Here is a 23332-nt window from a genome sequence, read left to right on the forward strand (position 1 = left end):
AATTCGGAGACTTTTCCGATTTCGAGCAGAGCTTCACTCCACTCGCTCGCCGCAACTACGAATGCGCACTGTCGCACGAACGCACGACGGCGACGACAACGACAATAACAACAACAACAAAAACAACAACAACAAAACCAACGACTTCAAGACGAGGAACAACTTGACGGTAAGTTAACTTTTCGTGACGCGTTTTAGGCAGCCCTTAGGGGGGCTTCGACAAATCCGTTTCGCCACCAACCTCACTTGCTTGGATTACAAAAGTTGAGAAAAGTTGACAAAAAGCACAATTGGCAGCAAAAGGTGAGGAAAAACAAATTGGATGCAGTTGATCGACAAAATCAGACAATAGGTTAATCAGCTACTGCTCATCATATTGATGATTTTATTTTTTAAATTGATCTCTAATTCCTCGAAGACTCGTGAAAACACTCAACAAAGTGCTCTGATCAATTCTGACAATGATTGACAACCTCTTGATTGACTGATTTGATTACTTTTTATTTAGGAAGATGATTCTGGTGTGCTGATTTAATTTCATTATTCAAATACTGTATCTGCCTAATTGTGTTTCTGAGATGAGCAAGATAAATGGACAATCAGTGTTTCATTTTAGCAATGCTCACGATCACACCTACTCAGTGCACTTTATATCATGCTCGTGAACATGCTAAGCAACATGTTGCCAAAGTTTGATGTCAGCCACAAGCTAATAAATATAAGCAATGAATATGCTAATCAGTGTTAGCAGTGCTAATGCTTGTTGTTTGGTTTGTGTGTGGGCGCGCGCGCGCGTGATTGTGTGTCACCGTGTTGTTTTTTTGTGAGCTGGACAAAAGTTGGACCTTGCCAACGTGAAGAGCAGAGAACATGGTCCTGTGTATTGATGTTTATTCCTCATAACTTGAAAATCTCCCGGCCTGAAGGACAGAAAATTAGGAAAAGCTTTCAGGTCAACACTGGTTATTGATTCGCGATCAGTGGGAGATAATCAGGTGTTCCTAATAAAGTGAGCGGCTGTGGAGATGATAGCGTGTGCGTGATCAGCACCGTGGCTATCTGACTGACTGACAGCGTGTTGACCTTTGCCCTTTGAGACGTGCGTTGGCGCTGGAGCGTCCCGGAGAGTCATCGAGGCTCGCCGACCTTCCTGAGCGTCCTTCCCGCCGGGAGGCTGCCGCCAACGCCGTCGCCGCCATGTCCCAGTGGACGCAGCTGGGCCTGCTGCTCTGGAAGAACTTGACGTACCGACGCAGGCAGAAGGTGAGACGCGCCCTTATCTTTGTCTTAGTCGTCGTCTCACTTAGGCGATGGTGATTCTGGTAGACCGATATCCCGCATTTGGCAGCGAACGCTTCTCTTTGACGGCGTTGCTTTTGAAATGTTGTTACTATTCCGGGAGAGACTGAGAAGTGCATTGAAAGTAGACAAAAGGTCACACAAGATCTTTATGATAACGGGAGCCCATCTTTTTCTCCCAGTCAATAAATGTTTGTCCACTCAGTCAGGCAAACAGTGAAACTCACTCAAAACTCGATTATATGCGGTGGATGGAAGATGTCTTCTCTGTTGTTGTCCATCTCCAGCTCTTGCGAAAGATTTTGCTGACAATGCGAGATGACGCTCCGGAGCTTGTGCAGTTCCGACGGAACACGCTAATGCCACTTTCTCAGGGTGGATGTAACGTGTTGACTTGAAGGGCGTCAAATCTCCCTCTTGAGGACAGATGGCACAAAGACGAAATTCTGCACGCCTCTTGTACGGAACAACATTTTGTGTTTTATGGGAAAGTAAGAATATATCAGCGGTGAATTGAATTATTTTGAATATATACTAATGATCTCACCCAGTTTACAAATTTTATCCTTTGGGGACCGAAATCGCGATTTCAGTCAATACGATTTAGAGATTGTCAAAGCTGCGTTTTTTTTTTAATGCCCCACGCTCACGAAGCAGGTTATACTCACCAGCACCGTACTGATTACAAAAAAAAAAGTCTCACGTTGTTGCCCATAGTCCCGGAAGTGATTTCTAATCACCACTGCTTGAATGTGGGGGCGCCAAGCTTTTGTTGTGCCGCAGCAACACGACTTTATTTGTACTATATGCAAGTCTGTGCACAGCAGCAGCAACAAGCTGCGCGATCCGGATCATCGGGAAAGTCCCAAAATAAGTGCTTAGGTGTACAGTCGACTTCGAACAGAAGTCCGCTTTATAGCGCAGAGCTAGCAGCGAGGAACAGAAATGTTGCATTCCAATCAAGATGTATCTCAACATCAAATAAGACGACGGCTGCATTAGCAATTTAGCAGACAATCTCAGACCGGAACACGTAAACTGCTGATGCCATCATGACGAAGAGGTTCAATGTTAAACATATATCAAATGTTTATATTCTCATCAATAATTTTTGCACCACAGAGCACTGAGTTTTGAGATTTGCAAAATGATAGTTCTCAAAATGATATATTTTAATCAATTTAGCTCTGCTAAGAGCCTAGGATTTTATTGACATATGATTTGACATTTATATACAATGAACATAAGAACATTTTTGGGTTTAAAAAATGCATTTTCATATACACAATTAGACATGAATACAAAATTAGACTTGACGGCAAGTAGTTTTTAAAAACTTGAGAAAGAACTGCCCCCCTCACAAAACCGCTTTAGTGTCGTTCCATTATTACATTAATATTTTTTTATTGTTCTTAATGGTCTAATAGCATTTTCTGTCATGTTTGTAAACGTCACTGTACATTGTGAAGAAAATCGCAACTTAAATTGAAATCACGATATCTGAAAACCGCAATACAATTTTTTCCTCAAATCGTTCAGCCCTTTGTCTTTGCAATTGTTCATCAGCATTATAATTAACAAAGTGAGAACATTTGCTCCTAACTGGATTCGCCGACTCCTTGGAAAATTGCTCGATTGCTTCCGTTTGAGACTGATTACGTTTTCATAAGAGGTTTTTTGGGGATATTCCCGCAAGCCTGAACACGTCGTTGACTTGGAGTCAACTCGATTCTTTCGATATTACAGCGACTCCATCCTTTCCAATTTGCATCAAATCGATTGTTTCTTAACATGCCTCGTCCAAATTTGTAACGAGTTCTTCAAGTGGACGTGTCAAATTGAGCGCATCATTCCAAATGGCGTCAGTTGCTTGGAAAAAGTCGAATCAATTGGCGCCAAGGGTCGATTGGTCTTTTTTTGTATTTCTTCTGGCGCATTGCAAGTTTTTGAGGGAATTGCTTCACGGAGCGTCATCAGCAGCCCGCGACACCAAGACTGGAAGCGTCACAGAAAGGAGAACACATGGAAATGTTCAAGGATCAAACGGCTCGTTCCTTAAAGGTGACACGAGGTCAAATCAAGTTGAGGTGTTGAAGTGTTTTGTGTGTTTTGTTTTCAGCTTCAGCTCCTGGTGGAGATCGTGTGGCCGCTGTTCATCTTCTTCATCCTGATCGGCGTGCGCCTCAGCTATCCGCCCTACGAGCAGCACCAATGTGAGTCCTCTCCCTCGGCGTCTTCCTCGCGTTCATCTCGCATGTTTCCTGGCGACGTTGTCCCGTGCAGCGCCGCCGCACGTCAATTCGTCACGTCGCGGCGTCACGTTGACTTTTGCGCACGCACCAAACCTTCATTTCATGTAAACATCGTTCAGCCGCTAATCGATAAGCTGAGCCTGCTCGTCAACGTTTGCTCACTCGTTGGGCCTCCTCGTGGGTCTTTTTATCTTTTTTTTTTTTTTTCACCTTTTATCTTTCTTTATGGACGCCATAATTGGATGATGTCAGCTGCCGAAGGTCGTCTCGGTCTTGGCTGTCGGAGTGGACAGCCACGCTCCAGATCAGTTGTGATTGACGGTTGTTGTTTTTTTTGTTGGTTTGTTTTACTCCTTGTGTGTGTTTGAGGGCCAGCTCCCGCTTTGGCTGTTAGCTGCTTCGCACTTCGTCTTTCACGTACATCAACTCGGATTAGATTGCGCACCAAGACGAGAAAGAAAGTTGTTTTTGGGAGAAAATGAATATGTGGTTCAACCTTTTTGATGGGACGTATGAGTGGTGATGGATTCCTCCCTCATTCCGAACCTTTGCAACCACGCTCTTGTCTGAAATCATCCCACCACACACCCCCACACACACACGCACGCACACACACACTTCAATTATCAACTAGGAAAGAACAAACACAAAAATAAGAAGACTTGATTGACAGATTGTGGAGAACATGAAGACCCGGAAGATGTTTGAGACGATATAGAAAAGAAAGATGGAGTGGCAAAAGATGATCTTCCAAAACTCGTTTTCATTTCACTGAGCAGTCAGTTGTTGTCTAGTCCACTGGATAAATTCTTTGTCTGGTGAGAAAGCGGTCAGAAAACCTTCCCCACTGCCCCGTTTTTTTCTAGTTATTTTAAGTTGGCTAGGACGCAACTGTCTAAGTCAGCGAAATAAAAAAAGGCCCAATCGAATGAATCAGTGAAAGATTCCGATGTGTGCGTGCGTGCCTGCGTGCGCCCCTTGTAGTAGTTTAAGGAATGTGCGGTGCAATGATTCAGCGACTTGTGACTTTGTAACCTGTCGTGACTTGTTGCTGCCAAGGCAGCCGCACTCCAAAGATCGACGCCTGCCGCAAGGATGGGCTTTGGCTGCGTGCTGTTCAGTTCGCTCCGATCGGACATCGTTTCAAAAGAAATAATTCCGCTATAAGGAGCGTTCATTTTAGTTACTTTTATAATTATAAGATGCAATTTTAGTTAGATTAGTTGTTTTTTTTTTCGTGCGTCATTTTATTCAACAAAATATCCTAATAGTGTATCGAGGTGCGCGAATACCCTGTTGGGGGAAAAAAAAAAAAAAAAAGATGATTTGTCTTTGTTTGGCGAGCGAGTTTCGCGAGCGAGTGGGAGACTTGCCGATTTGGGGTGAATGAATGAAGATGGCCGATGTCAGTCGAACTTGAGTCAGCGCGATTGGCTTGTTGTTGCTCTTTTAATCTAATCAGCGGCCATAAACGGCTTCCGCCGGGTTGGGTCAAGGCCACCGTGCTTGACATGCTGTTTGCCGTCCGCAGGTCACTTCCCCAACAAGGCCATGCCGTCGGCGGGCACCTTGCCGTGGATCCAGGGCATCCTCTGCAACGCCAACAACCCGTGCTTCCGCGGCCCCACACCGGGCGAGTCGCCGGGCGTCGTGGGCAACTTCAACGACTCCATGTGAGCCGCCCGTCCAAATGAGGCTTTTGGACATCTTTGGTTTCCCAATTTGGGTTTCAATCCAGATTGAGGGGTTTACACCGTTGCTTAAAGATTCAAATGAAGGTTTCCAATTTGGGATTAAAGCCATGATTATGTTTTTAAATTTGGGTTAGGGATTGTGGGTATCGTTTCAAACCATGTTTAGCTATTCCAATTTGGGTTTCTCTCCCGGGCTGGAGTATGAAAGAAGTCTTTGAAGCCAGTCTTGTGCTTTCATGGAACAACAAACGTGGCAGCAGTTTTGTTGTGTGCGGCAGAGAACGTCCTGATCAGGTTTTGTGTATGCAGAATCTCTCGTCTGTTCTCCGACGCCAAGAAGATTCTTCTGTACAGTCAGAACGACAAAAACTTGGAGGGCTTCAAGGAGCTCGCACAGGCCCTCCGAAAGCTCCAGAGCAGCAGAACAGGTACAGACGACACACCCTCATCATCTTCGTAATTATCATCATCAGGAATAGCGGCACCGTCGTCATTAGAACCGCGTCAGCCGTATAGCAGAATCAGCCAAGTCCAGCCAATAAAAGGCAACATATAAGATTGGAGTCGCTTTGTTTGAATCTTTGCACGTCACCAACAATCCGTGAAAAGACTTTTTTATCTAGCAAGCTGCACTTTTCTTGGTTCTCTTGAACAAATGGAATTCGCTTTGTCCTCTAATGGTACCGTGTTGAGTTTCCAACCTGCTCTGACCTGCTTTTATTGTGGCAGGAACAAGCTACCTGTGCGTGCGCGTGTGTGTGTGTGTGTGTGTGTGCTCAGATGACCTATTTGAATTAACAGAATGGAGGCTGAGAACTCTTCAACTCCAAGTGAACATTTGTAGTGGGCGAGCCAATCAGGCGTCAGCATTCTGATGACAAACTTGTTCTAACTAATCACGTTTTTGCTTGCTTGTTCACTCTTGTACGTTTGCAGCGTACATTGTTGTTGCCATGGCAACAGGATATTGACATGGTTGCCGGGATTGCTCTGGCAGCGGGAGGTCGCTACGGTGGCAAGGTGTTGCCTTAATGGCAGCTCGTTAGCATGGAAACTGGAAAATGCACCTTTGGCGAGCCGCTACCATTAGCATCTGGATGCTAACCAGCCTCTTTTTGTAACACGGCCGACGCTCTGACGCCAGTGCCAATTGGCTGAGAGCAACTAGCCATGCTTCTGCTAATCAACAAATCCGTCCATTATTTTCTTTGATTAATCAGATTTATATTAAATAAACAATATTAATAATCAATCTCTTTATTGATTAATGGGACAATATTGCAAATTGACAGCACAAAAATAAATGCAAAATTATCAACGGTGATAATTCAGCTCCTGGCTTGGTCCGTAATGTCTGCCTGTCATAAAATCGACGAGAATGGTGATCGCTTTTCGAAGTCAAAACATTTTTTTTATTTGAATTTCTTTATTTACGATGATCTGCCGTTGTGTCAAACTGCTAACTACTGGTGAGAAGGAAGGATGTTAGATTTATTTATTTATTTATTTAAATATTTAATTAATTAATTAATTAATTTATTTATTTTTCTTCTTTTTTTTTTTTTTTTTTTTTTTAAATAAAGGCTGTGTGGCTGGCTTTGCGTGTACCCGATGCCGACACCTGGTATCTGTACTTGCCTATCCCTAGTTGAATTTATCCAAAAAAAAAGTAAATGGTCGCTGGACCACTTGTGCAAGAGCTCCGGACATGTAACAACACGAAGGTGTGACATCATCAAACAAGCCACACAAAACCTCATTGTGTGTATGCATGCGTGTGTACGTGCGTGTGTGTTTCAGGATTCAAGTTGAAGCACTTCTTGCAAGATGAGGAGACTTTGTCCAGCTTCCTGTTGAGGAACGTGTCCTTTCCTCCAACTGTGGTGGCTCAGATCTTGGAGGCCGACGTCGACCTGGAAAAGGTCAGCATCACATCATCATCATCGTCATCAATCGATCACATGACAAGCGTGCGTGTGTTCAGGTCCTCCTGAGAGGGTTCGGGGTCCACCTGCGCGATGCGTGTCCTCGCAGGCCGGGCGGCCGCAGCCTGCGGGAATTTATCAACATCACAGACCCCCTGTCCGCCGTGATGGTACAAGAAGTGGTGTGTAGCGCCCCTCCCATGTGGCTCGACCACGCCGAGCAACAGTTTCTGGACAATGTGGACTTCCTCAAACCTATCCTGGTGAGACGCACACACACCTCACTCAACTGGGGGTGCCAGTGCGTGCGTTTGTGTGGGAGTTGGCAGGCGTGTCGCAGCACATCTCTTTTCATTTTGTCAAGAGTCTCGCTTTGTTTCGCCTGAGGCTTCCTTTTTTTCCCCCTGGCCCAAGAAACAGGAAGAAAGCGGGTGAAAGTGTGTGAACCCGGCCTTGTGCGTGCACACGCGCCGCCTTTTCACATGCTCATTTCCATAGCAATGTGCTACAAAAAGCCAAACACTGAAGGGAACTAAATAAAAAGGATTTTACAGTTTTATGAGCAGTCAGCACTTTTTGTGTCCAAGTCACATGAGAACGCACGTGACGGATGGTCACACTAGTATCCACTGGATACTAGTGGCTTGTATATACTTATACATCATATACAATATATATTTTTAAAAAGATTATTTGAATTAACTTGTTGCTCAGGGAAAAAAAACAAGCTAAATAGAACAAAATAATAATAAGGACTGTTGACGATGTAAATGTTGGTTAGGTCAGACAAGGCCGTCCCCTCTCTCGGTTCTTCTCTGTATAGTTCCCTGAATGCAGCTTGAAAAGTTGGCAATGAGATTGTAGATGACGGCCCATTTTATTGTTATTTTATCTTTTGATTGGCTATATGGACAACTGTACTGTAGTATTACAACCCCCCAAAAACGAAAAGCATTGGCCAGGTGTGTTGTAAGGCTTCAGTTTCATCCATGCGGCGGTGGCGTAGTAAAAAGTGAGCACCAAACAACAACCGCTGGTGCTTGTTTGAGAACAATGCCAACATTTTGATGCGACCATAAAGATCCACCACATAAAACTCCTTCACAGCTTGTTTTGACAATCACCTGTGTGTGCGTGTCTCTTAGAGGGACGTCAGATCAGACCCTGAAGCCACCCAGAGTGTTTCCGTGGCAGCTAACAAGATGCTGGACAGCCTCGGGTCTCTGGCTGTGGAGGTAAGACACTCACTGTGATGTCACAGGGCCTGATGTCATCACACACGCTGTCCTGACAAGACTCAGTGTCATGTGACGCTCAGTCCAATGTCCGTAGTCCTGATTGTTGGTTGATATCAAAAGAACACGCTGCAGGAAGTTGGATTCGGAGATTTATTTAGAGTGTGTGTTGGAAGTGCGCGTCCGCTAAAGAGCGTCCGCGTCTGTGGGTGCGTGAGGGAGAGCGAGTTCTCCCATGAAGAAAAATGTGACATGTCATGTTAGCCGCTTCACGGTCAGGACACCCGACGTCTCAGCTGAACAAAGAACCAGAACCAACAAACACACTGTGTGCGCGCCACCAGCTGTCTTGTCCTCATTGACTCGTACAGTCCGTGGAAACATCTGCAAGTGGAATATTGGACCGCAAAGCTGAGGCGAGTAAATAAGTGTTAACAAATGAGGCCTCGTTGAAAATAGGGACAATAGGACATTATCGGTAGGAATTATAACAAGGGCCATTCATCAGCACTTTTCAAAATACTGTCATCTTAATCGGCCCATTAAATAAAGAAAATAAATTAACCATTAATGGATAGGAATGATGGGAAATTAAAAAAAAAAAATAGGAAATGGATTGGCTCGGAGCTTCTGTTTCACTTCCAAAACGGTCGCAATCTGTTCTTAACACAAACTAAAAAGTACGACAATAAAATGTCATGGAAAAATAATTGCGGTGGGAGCGAAACACCGCCACTTAACGGCGTCATAGAAAAAGACGCTAGCGGAAATGCAAGTGAGAATGCCAACAAAGGAAGTCAAGCGTACAGGAACCAAACACATTTCGGTTCAGTTAAATTTTTTCGGCGCCATGACAACGGGAATCTATAAGCACTTGACTTATTAAAAGGCCACATGAGCAAGCGTCAGGCCGTCGACGAAAGGAAAAAGACCTTGTTGGGAAGAACCTTTGAGCAGAGTTTATATGGCAAATGTCGACACGGTTCTGCCATTTAACTAATTCACTTCCAGCCAATTGAAAAAAAATATATATTTTTGACGTCTTTAGCCGTCAATGGCAGTCAATGAGTTAAGAACCTGACTGATGACTGACTGATCCACACAAGCCAAAAAGTCCAAAACACAGATCACGACAGGAAGTCGAGCACCTTAACAAACGCTTCCACTCGCTCAGCCAAGTGGTCGAGTTCGATGCGGTCGACGTGACTGTCGTAGCGGTTGTAGAACCGACTTTGAATGTGTGTGGCGTGCGTGTGGTGCAGCTGGCCGGCATGAAGAGCTGGATGGACCTGAGGAAGGAGATCATCTTCCTTATGCGCAACGCCACGTCCTCGCCCAGTGCCATGTACCAGGCCGTGTCGCGCATCGTCTGCGGCCATCCCGAGGGCGGCGGCCTGCAGATCAAGTCTCTCAACTGGTACGAGGACAGCAACTACAAGGCGCTCTTTGGGAACCACAACAGCAGCGAGGACGACGCCACGCAGCGCTACGACAACTCCTCCAGTCAGTTGGCAAAGCTTCTGTCCGCGTCGCGCCGCTTCCTGCCCAGTCCATGTGACGCAACTTCCTGTCTGCATGGCACGGCTTCATGCATGCATAATTCCACTTCCTGTTAGCGCCTGGACACTTTGACACAGTTGCCTGTTACCTAACTTCCGGTCTGCATCCGGCGCACATCCGCTCCTGTCCACATCACGCCACTTTCCCTCAAATGCATGCCACTTCCTGTCCTGTCCGCGTGACACCACTTTCTTCTCTTTTTGTGACGCGCCACCTCCCGTCAAGCTTCTTGTCCTGTCTGTATCACACCACTTCCGAACACTTTGTATCATTTTTGTGTGAAGATGCCTGAGGCTCGTCAGAAGTTGACTCACTTCCTGTGGTGACCATCTTGGCGTGTTGTAAAAGTAAAAACATGCATTCCTGATGATGCAGATGCCATTTTTTTTTCATTTGTGTGTTTGTGCATGTGCGTGCAATTGTCTGTGTGTGTGCAGCTCCTTTTTGCAACAATCTAGTGAGGGACATGGATTCCAACCCCATGTCCAGGATGATCTGGGAAGCCCTGAAGCCGCTGCTGATGGGGAAAATTCTCTACACTCCTGACACTCCCGCTACTCGGAGGGTCATCCACGAGGTGACGACGTCACGTTTAATTTCCGCACCTCTGCTTTGCTGCCTCAAATGACACACGTTTGCTCGCGGTGCTTTCAGGTGAACCGGACATTTCAGGAGCTGGGCGTGTTCAGGGACTTGGAAGGAATGTGGCAGGAGATGAGACCCAAAGTTTGGAACTTCCTGGAGAACAGTGACCAGATGAACTTAATCCGGGTAGAAAAAAAAAGCCGCCCAATTTTATGGCTCACTTGATTATCCAGAGAAGCAAAATATGTGAAAATGTTTGTTGCGTGCATTGCAGTCTCTGCTGAAGAACAACGTGACCGCCACCTACTTCCACGCTCAATTGGCCGACACCGACTGGACGGTGGATGACGTTTCCAACTTCCTATCCAGACATGCCGACGAGCGGCGCCTGACCAGCGCCGCCCTCACCTGGAGGGACGTCTTCAACGAGACCGACCAGGCCATCACCGGCATCTCCCGCTTCATGGAGGTGAGCTTCTAAGCACAACGCACAGAAAAAGACGACCATGCCTCGCGAAGGATCATATTAACGCTACGAGCTTTTTCCTGAGTTTGCCGACTGAGTATCGCATGACCACGACACTTTCAGTGCGTGAATCTGGACAAACTGGAGCCCGTCCCCACTGAAGAGCACATGATCAATGAGTCAATGGTTCTACTGGAAGATAGGAAGTTCTGGGCCGGGATCGTCTTCCCAGATGTTGCTGCCAATGCTACTGAGCTTCCCCCCAACATCAGCTACAAAATCCGCATGGACATCGACAACGTGGAGCGGACCAATAAGATCAAAGACGCGTAAGGAAATATGTGCTGCAATACATTGAACTAAAAAGTGGGGGGGGTGATGCACATCGGCTTTCTGTTTTTTTGCAATATGCCGCACATGCACTGTGATTTGTCTGGTTCTTGTCAGATACTGGGACCCGGGTCCTCGCGCCGACCCCTTCGAGGACATGCGCTACCTTTGGGGAGGATTCTCCTACCTGCAAGATGTCATCGAGCAAGCCCTGGTCCGAGCCATGACGGGCACCAAAGAGAAGATGGGCGTCTACATCCAACAGATGCCCTACCCGTGCTACGTGGACGACATGTACAACGCAGTCCGAGACGGTCGATGCTCGCAGCGCGGGCCGCTCGAGCGTGCCATCACTTACTCTCGTTCTCCGCGCCCTCAGCTTCCTGCGGGTAATGAGCCGCTCCATGCCGCTCTTCATGACACTGGCCTGGATGTTCTCCGTGTCCATCATCCTGAAGAGCGTGGTGTACGAGAAGGAGGCACGTCTGAAGGAGACCATGAGGATCATGGGACTGGACAACGGAATCCTGTGGTTCAGCTGGTTCATCAGCAGCCTGATTCCTCTGCTCATCAGCGCCGGACTGCTGGTGCTGATGCTCAAGGTCTGGCGATTTGGACAGATTTTTGCTTTTGTGGTTGAGACTTTGATTGGTTGGAGTTATCTGTTGATTGTGGTCTGCTACTCCGGTTTAGTTTGGTCTTTTGTGGTTGATTGTGGCCTGCTCGTCTGATTTGAATGTGGTCGGCTTGTTGCGGTCCGGTTGCTTGTTGTCTGTTTGTCGCTGCTGATTGGTTCTCGTCTGGTTACAGTTGTGTGGTTGATTTTGCCTGGTTGTCTGGTTGTTTTTTGTCAAGTTGTGATTGTCTGGTTGTCTGAATGTGCGTTTGGTCGGTGTAGCAGTCCCACGGAATGAGGAATTGAAGATGGAGAGCCTCGACGGGTGCTTTATTTTTTTTAATGAGTGAATCTTGACTTTTCCCATCCGCATCAGTAGCTTCAACCATCAAAGCTCAGTGAAAACTAGAAATGGAAGAAAACTTAAGCACAAACAGACAGTGGCTACGTTGATTGCAAACATACACTTGAGGCACATACAATAATTGCACAAACCGCTGCCCCGTGTCAAACTAAATCGTCAAGAAAGTAAGTGAATAAAAGTTTCGAAGGGCTGCAAGTTGGTTTGCTTCAGTCCAGTGTGGCTGTCGGTCATCCAAAAACTACTAACATACATTTACAGTCGGGTTGATGGTGGTGTGGTGGTTTGTGGTACAGTTGTGGTTGACGGGTTCTGTGGTCATGTGGTCTGGTTGATTGTGATAATGTACCAGCTGACTGTTTGATTCTGGCCTTGTGTTCTGTTTCATTGTTCCTGGTTGTCTGATTGTTTGTGGTCTCGCTGCTTGGGTGATTGCAGTCAATGTCGTAGTCACTCATGGGATTCTCTGACCCTCAGAAAGGAAACTTGTTGCCGTACAGCGACACCGGCGTGGTCTTCCTCTTCCTGGCTTCCTTTGCCGTGGTGACCATCATGCAGTGCTTTCTCATCAGTACGGCATTTGCTCGAGCCAATTTGGCTGCTGCCTGCGGAGGAATCATCTACTTCACGCTGTACTTGCCTTACGTACTCTGCGTGGCCTGGCAGGACCACATCGGGTTTGGCGCAAAAGTCTTTGCGGTAAGAATGCCTGACGGTGCCAATTTGGGGGTATGGATGTCACTCTTTCACAAATGGAGTCATGAGTTTGACCCGCTCACTCTTGCAGAGCCTCCTGTCCCCCGTGGCTTTTGGGTTTGGCTGCGAGTACTTTGCTCTGTTTGAAGAGCAGGGCGTTGGCATCCAATGGAAGAACCTGGTGGCGAGTCCCCTGGAAGAAGACGACTTTAGCCTGCGCACTGCCATCATCATCATGTACTTTGACTCTTTCCTGTATGGGCTCCTCACCTGGTACATCGAAGCCGTCTTTCCAGGTGGGGTACTCCGAAGCAACATCAGATTGAGTTGCATGTGGTTCAAAGTGAACTCGCTAGTCTGTTTTTCTACACATTCCTGTCTGTTTTATTGCACGTCTTTTGCTACAATTCAGCTTAGGGCAATGAGGGGCATGTGTCATTCTGAAAACATTTATTTATATTTTACACTTGTTTGTTCTAAGGTCGAGACATTTTGTCCCGATGCGAATCTTGAACCCCAAAGCAGAGCAGAAAAATAAGAGCAATTAAACAGAATCTCATTGAAATAGCACAAGAATGTGAGTCAGAACTTCAAAATATTAAATATAATAGATAATAAACAAAATTAAAGTAGATGACTGGACCCACAACACGAGAAAATAAAAACCAAATCTGTTACTACACAAAAATAGAACTAACCGTTGCAAGTCCAACAAAGGATCTGAATCTTTAATTGCGCAAGTTAACCAGCAAAAAAAAAATTAAGAAGTATTGTACACCAGGAAAGCAGAAACATTGACTGCTACTTACGTTTGACAAGTGAAGACAAAGAATGTAAAAAGCTGCAGCGTTGACGCAACAAGGCAAAGAACAAGCACTGACAATGCCAAATGGTGACAATAGTCAGCCATCCATCTCCTCCTAAGAATGTGCCAGATTGTCATGCAGATCAGGTCTGCACCCATCCACACTACCCAGGCAACTGTGAAAAGAAAAAAACACAGCGAACAGACCGCTACACGTCTCATGACATCATTTTGATTCACCAGAAGTGAACGACACTCTTCGTGCAGCATGCCAAGTCATGACTTGTTTGTGTTTGGCAGGCCAATACGGGATTCCTCGTCCGTGGTACTTCCCCTTCACCAAGTCCTACTGGCTTGGAGAAGAGGATAACAAGTCCAATAAAGTCCCTCTGAACCACAGAGGAAAGGGTGGTGAGAATGCCGAGAGACACTCAGCAAATCAAAAAAGTTGCATCGTTAGAAGGGGCAGAGGATGAAATTGTGCGTGTGTTGCTTCCGTGCAGCGGTGTGCATAGAGGAGGAACCGGCTCACCTTGAGCCCGGCGTCTACATCGAGAATCTGGTGAAGGTGTACCGCCACGGAAAGAAGCTGGCGGTGGACGGGCTGACGCTGGGCTTTTACGAGGGCCAGATCACGTCCTTCCTGGGACACAACGGCGCCGGGAAGACGACCACCATGTAAGTGAGAGCGACCGCGACCCAGATCGCTTGCAGAAACTATTTCGAGTGTTGAAACCAGCAGTGGCTCAGTTGTCCATCGGTGCAGGTCCATCCTCACCGGTCTGTTCCCACCCACCTCCGGTACCGCTTACATTCTGGGTCGAGACATCCGCACAGAGCTGAGCGCCATCCGTCAGAGTCTGGGCGTCTGCCCTCAACACAACGTCCTCTTCAGCATGTGAGCTTTTTTCCGATCTCACTTTTGATGCTTGCTACAGACGGTTAAGTGCATTTTGGGCGCCCCCCGCAGGTTGACGGTGGAGGAGCACATCTGGTTCTACGCTCGACTCAAAGGCCTGACGGAGGAGCAGGTGAAAGGCGAGATCGAGCAGATCCTCCACGACACGGGTCTGCCGCACAAACGCAAATCCAAGACCAGCACGCTGTCCGGTGGCATGCAAAGGAAGCTGTCCGTGGCTTTGGCCTTTGTTGGGGGTTCAAAGGTGGTCATCTTGGACGAGCCCACGGCCGGAGTCGATCCTTACGCTCGGAGAGGAATCTGGGATCTGCTGCTGAAATACCGACAGGGTGAGTTTCTCATTGTTTGGGCCCCTTCAGAATGATGACGTGTCATTTCAGAGCACTGCGTGTCGCTTGCCCTCAGGTCGCACCATCATCCTGTCCACGCACCACATGGACGAGGCGGACATCCTGGGCGACCGCATCGCCATCATCTCGCACGGGAAGTTGTGCTGTGTCGGCTCTTCGCTCTACCTCAAAAACCAGCTCGGGACGGGCTACTACCTGACCCTGGTGAAGAAGGACCCAGAACCCTCGCTCAGCTCCTACAGGAATTCGTCCAGCACTGTGTCCTTCACGAAAAAGGTTCCGTAGCACCATGCGCTTTGTTTGACAAAATGTCACCAAGCGATAACTCATCCTGCCTGCTTCTGTCCCAGGACGAGAGCGGTTCCGTCAGCAGCAGTGACGCCGGACTGGGCAGCGAGCAGGAAAGTGACGTCGCCACCATTGGTAAGCGGCCCCTCACCTTTTTGGCTATGCTCCGGAAACCGCGTTCATCGAATATTTTGTTCTTTAGAAAACGGGCAGGCGGCGTCTGTGTGTGATGCGCCACTCCCCCCAGTGGACACGTCCCTGGTGTCGAGCCTGATCTTGCGCCACATCCCTGCCGCCCGCATGGTGGAGGACCTCGGGCACGAGCTGACCTTTGTCCTGCCTTACTCGGCCGCCAAGGACGGAGGTTTTGTGGAGCTTTTCAGAGAAATGGACGACAAACTGAGCGACTTGAACATCTCCAGTTACGGCGTTTCCGACACCACCTTGGAGGAGGTGGGACGCTCTCAAAATCTTAACCAATCCTCATCAAGCGCATTCATGTGCTTGATGAGGTTATCGTGCTCATTGCAGGCAGTCTTCCAGTTTTGAACATGAACATTAATTTTCTGCAAAAGATGTTTCATTTATAGAAGCCAGTGACTAAAGCACTTAATCGATTGCGATGAGATCATTATTCCAGTTTACGTTTGTTGGGCTGTGTCGGAAGATTTTCGTTACGTTAAAGGTGTCGTGAAATGAATAAATTGGCAAACGCTGAACTTCTCTTGTCTGAACTCTTCGAGACCATTTTCAATACTTTTTGTTTCGACAGATTTTCCTAAAAGTGGCTGAAGATAACGGCGTGGACACGGACGTACCCTCAGGTGACAACCCGTCGTCGAGACGCTTGACATCTCTGACATCTCTGACATCTTCAACCACGGACTCTTTTGCGCACGTTGCTTTGTGTAGATGGCACGCTTCCCGTCCAGCGACGACGGCGGACTCACGCCTTCGGAGGAGGCGACCCTCAGAGCTGTCTGCGACCTCTGACGGAGGAGCACGACGATGACGCGTCCGCCGGCGATCTCGGTAAACGCACGTGATTACGCGGCCGCTCACGTTAACACGCGCGCCCAATAAGCGCTTTCCAGAACATGTAACATGACGGACGTCTGGCTTTCCAGAGAGTCGGGAAACAGACAGGTTGAATTACATCGGCGGGAAAGGATCGGCTAAAGTGAGTGGCTGGAATCTGAGGAAACAACAATTTGTGGCGCTCATGTGGAAGAGATTTCTTTACGCCCGACGCTCCCGCAAAGGATTCTTCGCCCAGGTGGGCTTTTGTCGGCATGTCGTTTTTCTCAAGCGCTTCACATTGACGACGATGTGTTGGTGTTTCGCAGATCGTCCTTCCCGCCGTTTTCGTCTGCATCGCCCTCGTCTTCAGTCTCATCGTTCCTCCTTTTGGGAAATATCCCAGTTTGGAGTTGCAGCCTTGGATGTACGAAGACCAGGTCACCTTCATCAGGTACTCACGCTGAATCGCCAGCCAAGTTTGCTGCTTCTTTGAAAAGCCAGATTAAAATGCTTTTCACCTTGCCTGCTCCGTGACAAGAAAGAACCGCCCCCTAAATGTTTAGTTTCTTAGCTCCTGAGAGTGAAAATTGCCCAAGACGTTTGTTGGTTGTGTTGTAGTGACGACGCACCGGGAGACGCCACCATGCAGAAGTTACTGGATTCTCTTTTGGACCCGCCGGGACTGGGGACCCGTTGCATGCTGGGACATCCTGTTCCGTAAGCTCATGGCTCTCCTCTCGCCTTTCGTCTCTTGCTTCGTGCTTCTTACATCTCGTCTTCCGCCTCGCTCCTCTGTGTTTTCCCGCCGTCTCTCAACCTCTGGATCAGAGAGGCTCCGTGCACGATGGGCGACGACGACTGGAGCGTTCCGGAGGTCACGGAGAGTGTCCGGCAGCTGTTTGTGTCCGGGAACTGGACCATGGAGGACCCCTCCCCTGCCTGCTCCTGCAGCTGCGACGGCAAGAAGAAGATGCTGCCCGATTGCCCCGCCGGCGCCGGAGGGATGCCCCCGCCCCAGGTTGGCTGTGATGTCACTACCGATATTCATCACAGAGGGGCTGAGTCTGTGACGTTTGCTTTGTGTTCAGATGAAGTTGAGCTCGACCGACATGCTGCAGAACCTGACGGGACGGAACATCTCCGACTACCTCGTCAAAACGTACGCGCAGATCATCGGCAAGAGGTATGACGCGCGCAATATACGCCAAGCGAGCAAAGATGGCAAGCCATTCTCAGTCAACTTTGCATTTGTGTCCTCCTCAGTTTGAAGAACAAAGTTTGGGTCAATGAGTTCAGGTAAGTTTGTGTGATTGCGGATGATGTTTTCGATCCCTATTATTATAATATTAAAATTGATCACTTGACCGGTAGGTACGGAGGCTTCTCATTGGGCGCCAGGAGCACTCAGGTGCTTCCGCCGGCCGACGAGATTGATGACGCCATAGAGCGCATCCGTAAAATCTTTGAGCTGACCAAGGTTCGTTTCCCTCAGAAGAGTGGCTGATTGCTTAGTACTTCAGTTTTTCAAAGTTTCCCCGTCATTCGTCAGCAAAAATGAAAATATTGATCATTTCTTGATGATGATCCAACGTTTGAATGTTGTTCATTGAACAGGGAGCTGCGGCTGATCGATTTCTTGACAATTTGTCAGCTTTCATTAACGGTTTGGACACCAAAAACAACGTCAAGGTGAGCAACACACACACACACACTCTTGATTGATTTGTTTGATTGATTGATTGATAAAGGGATTGATTGATTGCTGGATTATGTGCCGGTCAGATCTGGTTCAACAACAAAGGCTGGCACAGCATGGGCTCCTTCATCAACGTGATGAGCAACGCCATCCTGAGGGCCAACCTCCCTCCCGGCAAAGACGCCAGCCACTTCGGAATCCGAGCCTTCAATCATCCGCTCAACCTGACCAAAGAGCAGCTGTCCCAGGTGGCGCTGTGAGTGCACGCCCGCGTCCGCCCACACACACACACACGTATGTATCTATCATCCCGCGCGTCACCGTCTGGCTGCTCTCCAGGGTCACGACCTCGGTGGACGTGCTGGTGTCCATCTGCGTGATTTTCGCCATGTCCTTCGTCCCGGCCAGCTTTGTGGTCTTCCTCATTCAGGAGCGTGTGAGTAAGGCCAAACACATGCACTTCATCAGCGGCGTGCACCCCCTCCTCTACTGGACCGCCAACTTCATCTGGGACATGGTGCGTCTGCGTGCGTGCGTGCGCGCGCGTTTGTGTGTGTGTGTGTGTGTGTGCGTGTGTGCGTTCACGTGCGCTGGCTAACGGGCCGTGTTGCTTCTCCGCAGTGTAACTACGTCGTCCCGGCAACGCTGGTCATCCTCATCTTCGTGTGTTTCCAACAAAAAGCTTACGTCTCCTCCACAAACCTGCCCGTGCTTGCGCTACTTCTTCTTCTCTATGGGTACACGCACACACACGCTACGATTTGTGAAACCACTATGACCACTATGCGTGACACACACTCGTACTGCAATCAACAAATCAATCAAAACCTTTATTTTAGCAGAACATAAAAGCGAAGTCAATAATGACAAAATGTACAAAGGGTAAGCGGCAGTCTCGCGTGTCTCCACACATACACCCCACCCACTAGCGCTCTACTAGGTGTATTTGTACGCATGTTGTGACGCATGTCTGGTCATGTTGCGTGCGTGCAGGTGGTCGATCACGCCGCTGATGTACCCGGCGTCGTTCCTCTTCAGCATCCCCAGCACGGCCTACGTGGTCCTCACCAGCGTCAACATCCTCATTGGCATCAACGGCAGCATATCCACCTTCGTCATGGAGCTCTTCGGGGATCATGTGAGCGAGCGAGCGAGCGCGTCCTTTCGCAAGCCGGCGCCGCGTTGCTAACGTGCTAATGCGACCGCAGGAGATCGGAGGCATCAATGACATTCTGAAGAACGTCCTGCTCATCTTCCCTCACTTCTGTTTGGGGCGAGGCCTCATCGACATGGTCAAGAACCAGGCCATGGCCGACGCGCTGCAAAGATTCGGTAACGCACGCAGAACAGCGTCACGTCAGTGCAAAGTGTTACATGTTGTTGTGTGTACGTGTGTCAGGAGAGAACAGGCTGCGTTCTCCTCTGGAATGGGACATGGTGGGAAAGAATTTGTTCGCCATGGCGGTGGAGGGCGTTGTCTTCTTCATCATCACCGTCCTCATACAGTACAGATTCTGCGTGAAACCCAGGTGACACGCTAACACACAAACGCACACACACAAACGCACACAGTTAAGATCCACACTCTCCAGCGTGCGGCAATGCAATACTCATTTATTTTATCTCAATGTGCGCACATGCAGACCAGTGAGTCACTTGACCAAACTGGGAGTCCTGGGAGAGGAGGATGAAGACGTCGCTCGAGAGAGACAACGCATCGTACACGGACTCGGACATGGACACATCCTGGAACTCAGGCAACTCACTAAGGTAATCCTCACTCCGTGTGTTTGTTTTTGCGCTATTGTGAGGACCAGTATCTGACAGCACAATCATATTGTGGGGACCAAAAATATTGTGGGGACCCTGTGTGTGTGTGTATGTGTGCATGCGCGTGTCAAATTTGTTTCAATAAAGTTGTGATTGTCATCACTTCTTCTTTTCCACCCTGCAGGTGTTCAAAAGGAAACAGAAGCCGGCGGTTGATCGACTTTGTGTCGGAATTCCTCCGGGCGAGGTTTGTTGTGCGCATAAACACACAGACACAAACACGCACACCCCCACACGCACCCCTGCGGGATAGTTTTGTGTGTGTGTGTTCATTAAATGTGTATGTGCGTGTGTTTGATCAGTGTTTCGGCCTGCTTGGCGTGAACGGAGCGGGAAAGACGACAACCTTCAAAATGCTGACAGGCGACACCATGGTGACCAGTGGGGAGGCCTTCCTGGCTGGAAAGAGGTCAGGTCAAGTTGACTTATTAAGGTCACGTGCTATCGTGCTAACATGCTAACGCCCATCAGCATCCTACGGGAGCTGGACCAGGTCCACCAGAACATGGGCTACTGCCCCCAGTTCGATGCGGTCAACGAGCTGCTGACAGGAAGAGAACATCTGGAGCTCTACGCCATCCTCAGAGGGGTTCCCGGCAAGGAAGTCTGCGACGTGAGTGGCGAGCCAGCCTGAAATCGACGTGCGGCATTTGAGTACCAAGAGGAGGAAGACCATGACCATGACGGTGTTCTCAACAGGTGGCCGAGTGGGGCATCAGGAGGTTGGGTCTGCTCAAGTATGCCGACAAAGCTGCCGGAAGCTACAGCGGCGGCAATTTGCGCAAACTGTCCACCGCCATGGCGCTCATCGGCGCACCGCCTGTTGTCTTCCTGGTGAGTGAGGCGACGTGGGGGGGATGCGTCAAGGCAACCTTAGCTACAACGTTTGCATACCTTTAGCCCAATTGGTGCATCTTCAAACTATGTTGGGATAATACGGGACATGGATGAGGGCTGAAGAGGAGCTGTGAGGTATGATTTAGGTCTGACAGAGGAATTGAAGGTGGAGGTGGGAGTGCATCTGGGATCCGCTCTGAGGCCCATCCTCTTTGCAATGATGGATGGGCTGACAGATGAGCTTCGTGCATAAAATTGTGATTTGCCGGTGGAGGAACATTTAGAAAGGTGGAGGCATACGCTGGAAAGGGGACGAATGAAGATTAGCCCATGTAAGACCGTATTTATGTGCGTAGAGGTTACATGATTGGGGTCAACAGTCCAGAGCAGAGTGCTGTTTTTGTCAACCATTTTAGTTTTAGTGTTAGTTTTATTCTTCTGAAAACGCTCAAATGTAGTCACATTTTTTTGTATCTGTGATTTATACAAGTTTTTCAGGGTTGTCAAACTTCTTGACTTGCATTTATGCATTTGGCCCGGTTGCTGAACTTTGACTCGTGTGATCAGCGAAATCACAAGGAGCTGCTAATCAGGTGTTTTGTCTAGGTTACACAAGAGACTTAGCGGGCCATGGACCAATCAGAACATAGCTTAGTTAGGTAACCTGGTGGAGCTTAAAAAGGGCCGCACGCCGTTGTGTCGCCGCGGAGAGGATGCCGCTTGTCCTGGTCCTTGTGGCGTTCTCTGTCTGCTTTCTGTTGTACTTGTGGGCGGAGCTAACCCTGGCTGTCGCCATGGTAACAGGACGAGCCGACCACGGGCATGGACCCCAAAGCCCGCAGAGCGCTCTGGAACTGCATCCTGGGCGTCATCAAGGAGGGACGCTCCGTCGTGCTCACCTCACACAGGTGCCAGCCGTTCGCCTTGGTCTGGGCTCTCGCTTGTCCTTCGTGTGTGTCCTCGACCTCCTGTCTCCTTACTATGTCCGTCACGTCTCCTTGTCACCTCGACTCCCTGTTTTCGGCAGCCTTCATAAGTAGCCATTACGTTGAAATAAGGCCAGTATTGGCTTTACTCACCTATGCCCTATTTGTAATCACCTGTGTGTGTGTGTGTGTGTGTGTGTCAGCATGGAGGAGTGTGAGGCATTGTGCACCCGCATGGCCATCATGGTGAACGGCAGATTCAAATGTCTCGGCAGCGTCCAACATTTGAAGAACAGGTACAACAGCGCGCACACACAGACATGCGGGTTTTAGAGAGGTGGGAAGCGGGTTCTCAACGCGGGTCGTTCCACGTGTTGGCTGCAGGTTCGGCGACGGCTACACGATTATCCTACGCGTGGCGGGGCCCGACCCCGATCTCCTTCCCGTCATGAAGTTCATCGAGAGGGAGCTGAGCGGGTGCACGCTGAAGGAGAAACACCGCAACATGCTGCAGTACCAGCTGCCGTCGTCGCGGTGCTCGCTCACGCACATTTTTTTCACGCTGGCCAACAACAAACAAGCACTCAAGATTGAAGACTACTCCGTCACGCAGACCACGCTGGACCAGGTACACGCACACACACACACCCCCACACACACGCACAGTCGCGTACACCCCCACAGACGGGTGTGACATGCTTGTGTTTTGCGTGTTAGGTGTTCGTGAACTTTGCCAAGGACCAAAGCGACGACTATCACTCGAAAGACAATCATTCGTCCTCTTCCTCAACAAAGCGGCCCCGAGGCGGAAGCGCAGTCCGAGTGCACCTTCCTCAGGCGGACCCCACCAAAGAGAGCATCATGTGACCGCGTCATGTGAGGGATCACGTGAGATGTGATTTGATAACGGTCCGCGTGACTGGCGGAGCGGACACCCGTCGCCATACAATGCAAATGATTTCTGCCGGCGGCGGTTGGGCGTGGCCTCGCCCCACGGCGGAAGAAAAAGACTTGAAGCGGTGCTGATGTGCGGCCGCCATTTTCTTTTCGGAGGGGTGTCGAGTCGTGCGTGTCGAAGATTCCGAATCATTTCAAATCATTGTCTTGTTTATTTTATTTATGTTTGTTCCACTGCCAATCAAAGTCTTGATGATTTTTTTAAGAAGCAAAAATGTGTGAAAATGCCTGTTGTTTTGTTTTCTTGGGGGAAAAAAAAATCTCTTCAAATGTGACACCCAGCTGTTACTTCAAACATTCAAATCAAACAAATCCACAGTGCTCCAAGCACATTAAACCTTATCATAAGAATGAAGGGACGATTCTGTTACATCTGAAAGTTACATCTGTGAGGATCTCCAAAAAAATATTTCGCTCGACTCATCACAAACTAGTAAGTATACAATCAAAACGTGTTAAATGAGACACTCCCTCAGTGGAAACGCTAAGAAAAAAAATTGATCATTTGAAAAATATAGTGGACCTCAACTACTAAACAAGAAATGCTAATGCATAAATAAGCAACTATTTAAATATGTATAATGACCCAAACATTAATAACAGCCTTTGGAATAGGAAAGCAATGTGAATAAGACACATTTCCAAAGGAAAGAACAGATAAAAAAATCCAAGTTAGGGTTTGAAT

General features: G+C 48.4%; 1 protein-coding gene across 1 annotated transcript; it reads left to right on the plus strand.

Annotated features, from left to right (window-relative positions):
• abca1b (ATP binding cassette subfamily A member 1b) lies at positions 1-22874 on the plus strand. The gene is made up of 49 exons (XM_088292807.1): positions 1-169; positions 1098-1263; positions 3419-3512; positions 5083-5224; positions 5555-5673; positions 7046-7167; positions 7230-7433; positions 8316-8405; positions 9668-9908; positions 10403-10542; positions 10620-10736; positions 10825-11019; positions 11140-11345; positions 11464-11640; positions 11726-11948; positions 12801-13022; positions 13111-13315; positions 14125-14235; positions 14328-14502; positions 14591-14722; positions 14795-15072; positions 15149-15369; positions 15444-15516; positions 15584-15834; positions 16154-16205; positions 16294-16413; positions 16509-16657; positions 16728-16852; positions 17020-17118; positions 17230-17419; positions 17490-17584; positions 17665-17697; positions 17773-17878; positions 18016-18090; positions 18184-18353; positions 18437-18614; positions 18719-18834; positions 19091-19235; positions 19306-19429; positions 19497-19626; positions 19741-19867; positions 20052-20114; positions 20230-20336; positions 20399-20540; positions 20627-20761; positions 21569-21672; positions 21894-21986; positions 22075-22318; positions 22408-22874. The coding sequence occupies exons 2-49, from the start codon at positions 1198-1200 to the stop codon at positions 22555-22557; spliced, it is 6876 nt and encodes a 2291-aa protein (XP_088148933.1). The 5' UTR covers positions 1-169; positions 1098-1197; the 3' UTR covers positions 22558-22874.
• The last annotated feature ends 458 nt before the right edge of the window (positions 22875-23332 follow it).

This window comes from Idiotropiscis lumnitzeri, chromosome 4 (genome assembly GCF_059441095.1).
Source record: "Idiotropiscis lumnitzeri isolate Australia: NSW breed Sydney's pygmy pipehorse chromosome 4, RoL_Ilum_1.0, whole genome shotgun sequence".
Classification (NCBI taxonomy): domain Eukaryota; kingdom Metazoa; phylum Chordata; class Actinopteri; order Syngnathiformes; family Syngnathidae; genus Idiotropiscis; species Idiotropiscis lumnitzeri.